Genomic DNA, 9,246 nt, shown 5'->3' with positions numbered 1-9,246 from the left:
TTTACCGAGGATATCACCAAGCTAACACTAAGTTAATGAGGGTGATCATCTATTTACATTTCTACAATTTACTATGCGGAATTAAAACCTGAAGCTTAAAAATTTAAAATTACATGGATAAAAACTAAAAATATAATATATATACAAGAATATGTTAGTTACAAACAGTTCCAGCTACATATTTTTTTCGATTAGGTTTCAGTTAGGCGACGAAAAGTTCCCAAGCTTCAGAATGAGTAAATCGATCGGAGCAATGCACTTCATGTAGCGCCAACAAAGAGACTTCTTTGTTTTTGTAACTGCTACGTAGTGCGAAAAGTCATTCGAGATTGAAATACAAAAGAAGTGAAAATTAAGAACGATTCACTTGGTTTTTCTCAACTTTCTGGAATTTTTCTGGATATTAGACGGCATTTGGAAATTAAGAAATTTAGGGACACTTAGAAAAATGTCAAGTCTAGTAATATTCTAATTTCTATCTTGCCAGTCTGCTCTGGTCGGCGCGTCCAGAGGACTCACTGAGCGAACGAACGAACGAACTTTATTAACGTGTCTAAAAACATATAGACAACTAACTTAATTGAGCTTACCTTACCGTGAGGAAATGGCGAGGACTTATGGCAGCACTTTCATTCTCTTTAGAAAGCTAGCGTAGCGAGTTCAAATAGCGAGTTTTAGCAACCATGGCAGCATGGCCTGGAACTGTCGATTGAAAAACGAATTTACATTTTACCTACAAAACTCGGGTTAAATCAGTTGTACTTACGGTTGACTCTCACTGGCAGAACTATCTCGAAACTGAATAATTTTGCGAGGCAGCGTTAATTTCGAATAAAAATTAGAAAAATTATGTGGCTGTGTGGTTCACGTACGCGTTCTCCAGACTACCCTGAATTTGGTCTTTTCACGTTCTTATTTTGCAAAGAATGGCAAAGAAATGTTCCAAGATTTATAACGTACATGCACAGCAATTGCATTGCTAAACTTAGGCTACGTTTACAAGAACACGCGTACGGCCTCAAATCGACACGGTTATATCCTTTCAAAACCATCTCAAAAAGTATACGGTTTCCAAGCCTTTACACGAAAACGATTTGTCCGCCTTTTTGGCTGTTACGTCGTGGCCGCGACATGTTTTGTTACCAGAGATTTAGAGACGATTATACCTTGAAGTATCGCAAATTTGTTTCGGAAGTGGCGAAGCGTAAAGATGTCAGTAATTTCGTTTGGACTGACGAAGAGGTAAAGCTTCTTTTGAGAATAACGAACGAATAAAAAGTCGCTAAAAGTGCAAAAACTATCGATTGGGAGTCCGTACATCAAACGATTCAATGCGCCAAACGGAAGCAGTTTTCAAAAAGACACGTACGGTTATCCCCGTTTACACGGCACATGAAACTGTATCGTTTCGAAATCGCTCCACTTTCGACAGCGTTTTAGAAAGATGTGGTTTCATTTATTATTCCATCGTCGCTGTGTAAACGGAAGACGTAACCGCATGGAAAAAGATGCGCTTACAAATGAAACCGGACGGGGCCTTACATGCACTTTTGTTTTTTTTAGGCTTCCAATGAGACAATGTTTAACCGGCAATGATGCTGACAGAACAAAACTTCAATACATCATATTCTACCAAATCTGAGCCGTGCATCTGAGTTAGGAGTATTCTCCATAAGATGTCCTGTTGTAAACACCAAAAGCTACCAGAGAGACGATCTCTCTCTGTCAGTCTCCAGACTTCTCTCTTGCTTATCCGTCTTGCTCCAACTAAAACACTTTTTCGACTATAGAAAGAGTTTCCACCTAGAACGTCGCGATCCCATTTCACGCATTTGAAAATTCAGGCGTCACCAAGGTATTCCACGCTTAAAGCCGTTGCCAACAGATCCGATCCTCTCGCTGCCTATTTATTTGCTTTTCTTTTTGTTGTTGTTTCTTCTGTTCTAAAGATTACTTTATAATATATGGTAGCTTTATTTCTGTCTTTCTTTTCAACCGAAATGCTTAGAATGTGTAAAACTTTTGTTTCCAATTCAGGTTCTAGTCGCGGTTATACTTCTGCCAGTAAGGCTTTCCTGTTCTCGCTTTACAACAATGATGGATATAATCCTGTCAAGCTGACTCAGTATCAAAATCAGCATCTCGCGATGTATCACTACTCCAGCTACGGACCCACTTTTGGTTCTCATGCCATCTACGTATCGGACAACGCTTTGAGCAACTCAAATTCGTATACACGGTGCGGCTATACATACTCCGTTCCTTCAGGATATTCAACTGGTAACTGTGGGTTTTTCACTGGAGGCAATACTTTCACTCCTACTGACATTGAAGTGTTCTACGAAATAGGTGATTAAAAACAGAACATGCTAACTCTCTTTAATGCGGTAATGATTCGATTTAGCGCACTCTTTCTATAAGCGACGCCTTACAACCCAGAAAAATTGGGTGGGGGTGTGCGGCCCGCTTTCCAAACTTCTTGCCCTATTTATGACCAAAATTCGCGATTTTTCCATCCTATTTATGACCTGAAAAAGTAGCTTCTTCTAAAAAGACTACCCAGTTCAAGACTAGAGCGCAAATACCATACCCTATTTATGACCAAAACGGCTGAAAACCCTACCCTTTCAGGCCGCACATACCTATATAGCCCATGTAAGGGAGTCTCCCCCCCTCCCCGGGCTTACAACATACGCCCTCATTGCAAAAGTGACATTGAAGACATTGACATCGAAGAGATGATAGCAAAGACTGATTAGACAAGTAAATAATGTATGAGTCAATTCCATGTGTGGCCAACCCCACGGGCAATAGTGGGGCATTTTGGCACAATGTTAATCCCGGGGATCGGGCATCAGCCTTGCTCAATTACCCTGGGGCATTTGACCATCTCCCTTTTTCATCTTACATGAAACCATAGTTAATGGAGGGAAAATGGTTTAGAAACTTAGCAAAGTTCTTTGGGGGCTGACGCAGCACAAAACCTGCCAAAATACAAAAGGTGGTTATGCGTGCTCATACAATTAACTAATAGCAGCATTGCGATTATATCAATCAAGCATAGTCAATGAGCATAAAACAACAGATGTCCTGGGTCAAGGACCTTCAAACATAAATCTTAGCCTTTTTTTTTTTTTTTTTTTTTTTTTCGTTTTTTCGATGTTTACCGGCCTTCATAACCATTTCCCTTTATTGGATGTGATGCAGCACTGTCGCTTCTTTTAATGACCAGTTTATCGGCAAATACGGCAAGTTTCGTAATGAATGACATATAGGACATAAATAAGACTCTAGATCCTACGGAATAACCTATATTGTTTTTTCTTCACTATTAAAGTTTAAAAAAACATTGCTAGGACTTTTAATTTGGCCTGGATTGGCTTAGATTCTATTGAAAGTAACATGAGAAACGAAAAAAAGCCACAACCCCGAGGCATTTGAACAACTGGTTTGTTCCAGCCGTACGGCATTTCCAGGTTGTTTTCAAAAAAACCTTATTCCCGGGGGTAGGTCTGCTGGGGAAGGGAGCATGGGCACAGCTGGAATTGACTAATGCATTTCTCTCTTGAGCGTAAGATTTAACGCATCGACTTGGTCTAAACAGGCAAATGAAATGAAATTGAAATGCCTTATCACATTTCCAAGTTTATGTTGAAGAGAAAAAGAAAGAAATAAGCGCGCCGTCCCTAATAAGAGCCCGCTCTTCAATTATCACCCTCCCTTGAGTTACCAAAAGTATGAAATAAGCGCCCGGGTCACTAAAATCGAAGCATGAATTATTTGCTTCGTAGAAGAAGAGATTATATTATATATATTTTAGCACTTTTTAGAATTTTTGTATCATGTTTTCTTTGCATTCGTGTTTCTTAGGAATTCTCAGTTTATATTTACATTTGTACCCATTTTATTCACTCAGTTGACTTGATAATGACGTTAAGCGAACGTCGAAACGTCGTCGTTGTTTTTAAACCAAAATGGTTTTAAGTTTTCCATATTGTCGCAGTTAAAGAGAGACAGTTAAAGAGATTGCCGATTTTTATGTGACGTTGTCATACTCAGAAATAAAAATTGATAGTTACTTTATTGGCGACACCAACACGGCGCCTCCATACAAAGCTCTATCTACAAAGTTGAGAGAAATATTTCTCGAATAACACAGGTGAAGAAACATACAGACCTAAATCTTAGCGAGGTTGTATGTAAATTAATAATCTATCATATCTCAGATGCTTGACTTAATTTATTGAATGATTAAAATCTTGATTGTTGGTGGCATGACAGTGAAAACCAGCAGTACGACTGCAGTTACTTTGACCTTTTGCCTCTTTTACCCAGGCGACCTCGCAACATCTGCAATTCTTGGCGGCCTCGATCACAATAAATACTTGGGGAAGCTGATAACTTACTTAGACCCAGCTCTCCCGAGCGTATCGTGGAGTTACTTTGTGCGGTGCTGGCATGCAAGGACAGACGGCTCAGCTGCGTCCACATTCCACAGCAACTGTGATGGAAAGGGACCCACAGTGACCATCATTAGAGTTGGCCAATACATATTTGGTGGATACACTGACGTGTCTTGGCACAGTAAGTATCATAAGACCTAACTATCACCAGGAACAGAACTTGATAAAAACTTGCTTTATTATCACAGTAAAAGAACAAAAAAATTCAATTATTGCTCTTTTGTTTAACCATTGGTCTTACTCTTTTCTTGTTTAAGAAATACAAGTACTTATTTCAGGTTTGGAACCGATATTAACACGGTTTTTGATGTTGCGCGGCCTTGCTGTTTCGCATAATCGACCTCAAATCACATCCCATGGCTTAATTCATAAGAAAATCCTCGATTTCTCTGAAGATCTTTCGCAGCTACCCTGCGAGCAGAGTCGCTTCGATCTTAATTGCAGCTAAAAGTACTGTGACTGGTTGTCCAAACACCCGCGTAAGGCTGCGAGAACTTAATCTAGCGGCGCGACTCGCGTAAAGCAGACTAGCCTTCGTCTTGGGCAAACTTTATCGGTTTCAGTTAGGCGACAACGGGTTCTCAAGCTTGAGTGGCTCAATTCAGAGGGTGACAAAGGGTTTTTGCGTGAAGCATGATCGCCCCAAAATTAGCAGCGTGATGCGTGATTAAGACCAAATTAGGCTGGTGACGCGGGACAGGACATCATAACGTGATGCGTGATTTGCTATTTTACAAGCACGTGATGCGTGATTTGTAAATTGGATTTCCGTCATAAGTGAACGTTCTTTCAACTACAACTGATACCAATCATTCAAAGTAAACAATGAATAGAATCTTAAAAGAGATCAATAAATCGTGGCAGATGTGATACCATTTTCTGGTCCTTTTCGTCATCTTCTTGATCTCTGATGTCTTTAATGTTGGTGGATCATCATGGTACTATAGGTCCAAACAATTGTGACACAATAGGAATAAGTCAATTGAAAACAGTTAAACTTTGCACTAGGACTATGAGCTTCACTGTTATTTTGTCTATTTTGTCGACCGATCATTTTTGGCAGTGCATCAGACCATATCCGAATCCGACTATCATTCAATCAATCAATCAATCAGTCAATCAATCATCGTATGAAAGGTCTGAAAGAATGTCGTCCCAAATCCGGGGGATCCCAAACGGCTGAAAAGATAAGACACGTTAGAGTTTGGTGTCATTTTATGCCGCTCGAGAAGACAGTGAGAGGCTACACAAGGAAAAAGTTTGTGAACCACTTAGCTTGTGAAGGTCGTCATAAAGACCTAACTGAATTAAAAAACCACGTTATGTCATCCACAGACATAAAAACGTTGTCATGCAGAAGAGGATTTGCAGGGGTAATGCTCTGACACAAATATTGCCTGTACATCAAAGCATGGCAAAGGGGACGTAGACGTCTTCTCAATTCGTATACAAGATATCTGCCAACTTAGCCTGTGAACAGGCTCCTGATTGTGTTATAGAGGAAGGAAAGAAGAATTAGCCCGCCTGTCTGGTGAGGGAAAAATCCCACCCCGCTAGGCTCGCTTCGCTCGCCCTATTTTATCTCCTGTTTACAGACGGTGCCAGCTTTCCCAGATTATCCAGGCCTAGCCTCCTGGGTACAGACCGAATCTACCAGTCTCCTGTACGTGTCACTCCACTTTTTTTGGCCTATAATTGTCATTTTTGGGGAGGAATGATGTTTGGAATATTTTCCGATGCATTTCTGTGGTTGAATCGGCAGATGTCTCCTTTTAACGACGCTTTTAGGGTCGAGAAAGTAAACTTGGCGATGTACTTACTTTTTTTTTTACGTGACGCGTGATTGGTGAAAAAAATTATCCGTGATGCGTTATTTAATAGGAAAAATTCATCGTGATGCGTGATTGGTACTCCCCCCCTCCCCCTTTAGCCACCTTCAATGCAGAATGAGTAAATCGATTGGAGCAATGCACTTCATGTACTGCCCACAAAGAGACTTCCTTGTTTTTGTAACCCATGTAGTGCGAAAAGTCATTCGAGATTGAGATACAAAAGAAGTGAAAATGAGGAACTATCTTACCAGTCTACTCTGGTCATACGCATCCAGAGGACTGACTGAGCGAGCAAATGTACGAACATAGGAACGTATGGACGAACGAACGAGCTAACGAACGGGCGAGCGAACAAACGAACGAACGAGCGAACGAACGGAAAGACGGATGGACAGACGGAACGGACGAAGGGACAGAGGGACGAATGGACGAACGGACGAAGGCACGAAGAGACGAAGGGACGAACGGGCGAACGGACGTACGAACGTACGCACGAATTAAACGAATGAGCACGAGAGTATGTATGTTATTTATGTATGTATCTATTAACAAGGGAAACCTAATTTATTTGGACTTACGTTATGGAAATGCTTGGCAACCACAACAGTACGGCCTCGAACGTCGATTGAAAAACGAATTTTCTGGTTAATCCAGTTTCATGTGTGTTTGTCTCGCACTGTCAGAACTATCTCAAAACTGAATAATTATGTTAGACAGCGTTAAGTTCGAAAATCATTGTTTTTTTTTTTCAATCTTCCAATAAGATGTTTATCAATGACGCTGACAGAACAAAACTTAGTCGCATCATATTCTACTAAATGTGGGTCGTGCATCTGAGTTAGCTTAGGAGTATTTTCCATAAGATGTCCTGTTGTAAACCACCAAAAGCTTCCAGAAAGGCGATCTCTCTCTGTCAGTCTCCAGACTTCTCTCTTGCTTATCTTCTTGCTCCAACTAAAACACTTTTTCGACTATAGAAAGAGTTTCCACCTAGAACGTCGCGATCTCATTTCACCCATTTGAAAATTCAGTCGTTACCAAGGCATATCACGCTTAACGCCCTTGCCAACAGATCCGATCCTCTCGTTGCCTATTTATTTGGTTTTTTTGTTGTTGTTGTTTCTTTTCTTCTAAAGATTACTTTACAATATATGGTAGCTTTATTTCTGTTTTTCTTTTCAACCGAAATGCTTAGAAAGTGTAAAACTTTTGTTTCCAATTCAGGTTCTCGTTGCAGTTATACTTATGCCAGTAAAGCTTTCCTGTTCTCGCTTTACAACAATGATGGATATAATCCTGTCAAACTGACTCAGTATCAAAATCAACAATACGCAATGTATCATTGCTCCAACTACGGACCCACTTTTGGTGCTGGTGGGTATCACGACATCCACATATCGGACAACTCTACGAGCAACTCAGGATCGTATACCACTTGCGGCTATACATACTCCGTTCCTTCAGGATATTCAGCTGGACATTGTAGCTTTTTCACTGGGGGTATTCTTCATCTCACTCCTACTGACATTGAAGTGTTCTACGAAATAGGTGATTAAAAACAGAACATGATAACTCTCTTTTAATGCCGTAATCAGGATTCGATTTAGCGCTCTCTTTCAATAAGCGCCGCCTTACAACTCCCAGGGGGGTACTCCCAGAAAAATTGGGTGGGGGTGTGCGCGGTCCGCTTCCCAAAACCCTTACCCTATTTATGACCAAAATCCGCGATTTTCCCATCCTATTTATGACCTGAAAAAGTAGCTTCTTCTAAAAAGCATACCCAGTTCAAGTGCAAACACCACACCCTATTTATGACCAAAACGGCTGAAAACGCTATCTTTCGGTCCGCGCGTACCTATATAGCCCATATAAGGGAGTCTCCTCGCACCCAGATCCCCCGGGCTTACAACAAGCGCCCTCATTGCAAAAGTGACAGTGAAGACTTTGACATCGAAGAGATGATAGTAAAGACTGATTAGACAAGTAAACAATGTATCAGTTAATTCCATGTGTGCCCATCCCCCCGCAATAGTGGGGCATTTTTCCACAATGTCAATCCCGGGGGTCGGGTATCAGCCTTGCACAATTACCCTGGGGCATTTGACCATCTCGCTTTTTCATCTTACATGCAGCCATAGTTAATGAAGGGAAAATGGTTAGGAAACCTGGCAAAGTTCTTTGGGGGCTGACACAGCACAAAACCTGCCAAAATACAAAAGTTGGTTATGTGTGCTCATACAATTAACCAATAGCAGCATTGCGATTATATAATTCGAGCATAGTCAATGAGCATAAAACAACAGATGTCCTGGGTCAAGGACCTTCAAACATAAATGTTAGCCTGTTGTTTTGTTTTGTTTGTTTGTTTGTTTGTTTTTTTTTTTTTTCGCTTTCTCGATGTTTACCGACCTTCATGACCATTTCCTCCTTTTGGCTGTGATGCAGCATTGTCGCTTCTTTTAATGACCAGTTTATCGTCAAATACGATAAGTTTCGTAATGAAAGCGTCTAATTAGGACATAAATAAGACTCCTGATCCTACGGAATAACCTATATTGTGTTTTTTCATCACTATTAAAGTTTAAAAAAAAAGACCTTGCTAAGACTTTTAATTTGGCCTGAATTGGCTTTGATTGTATTGAAAGTAACATGAGAAACGAAAAAAAAAAATAATTGAGCCACAACCCCGGGGCATTTGATCAACTGGTTTGTTCCAGCCGTACGGCATTTCCAGGTTGTTTTCAAAATAACCTAATTCCCGGGGGAAGGCCTTTTGGGGGGGGGGGGGGGCGCAGCATGGGCACAGCTGGAATTGACTAATGCATTTCTTTCTTGAGCGTATGATTTAACGCATCGACTTGGCCTAAACAGGCAAATGGTGTTATGGTTATGCGAACCTCTATTGTTAAAATTCTCAAGTGAAAAGTAACTGTTATTGAGCGAAAATTTGT

General features: G+C 40.7%; 2 protein-coding genes across 2 annotated transcripts in view; both read left to right on the top strand.

Annotated features, from left to right (window-relative positions):
* Positions 1-2,378, top strand: part of LOC149113243 (uncharacterized) — a 15,921-nt gene extending 13,543 nt beyond the window's left edge. The window contains exon 11 of the mRNA XM_089288101.1: positions 2,038-2,378. Within this exon, the coding sequence (XP_089144227.1) occupies positions 2,038-2,357 (320 nt within the window). The 3' untranslated portion in view covers positions 2,358-2,378. The remainder of the gene's footprint in view (positions 1-2,037) is intronic.
* A 1,869-nt stretch (positions 2,379-4,247) lies between these two features.
* Positions 4,248-7,851, top strand: LOC149113242 (uncharacterized). Its single transcript, XM_089288105.1, has 2 exons — positions 4,248-4,584; positions 7,520-7,851. Exons 1-2 carry the CDS (start codon positions 4,248-4,250, stop codon positions 7,849-7,851), a joined length of 669 nt encoding a protein of 222 aa, XP_089144231.1.
* The last annotated feature ends 1,395 nt before the right edge of the window (positions 7,852-9,246 follow it).

Source organism: Orbicella faveolata, unplaced genomic scaffold, assembly GCF_042242905.1.
Source record: "Orbicella faveolata isolate gen_17 unplaced genomic scaffold, um_ofav_v1 contig_15, whole genome shotgun sequence".
Lineage (NCBI taxonomy): Eukaryota > Metazoa > Cnidaria > Anthozoa > Scleractinia > Merulinidae > Orbicella > Orbicella faveolata.
This window is presented reverse-complemented; position numbering and strand designations above follow the sequence as displayed.

Excerpts from the sequence above, each read along its gene's own strand:
- LOC149113242 (XM_089288105.1), top strand. The coding sequence starts at position 4,248 with ATGATTAAAATCTTGATTGTTGGTGGCATGACAGTGAAAACCAGCAGT. Across the intron at positions 4,585-7,519 it reads CACTGACGTGTCTTGGCACA|GTTCTCGTTGCAGTTATACT; the intron begins GTAAGTATCATA and ends TTTCCAATTCAG.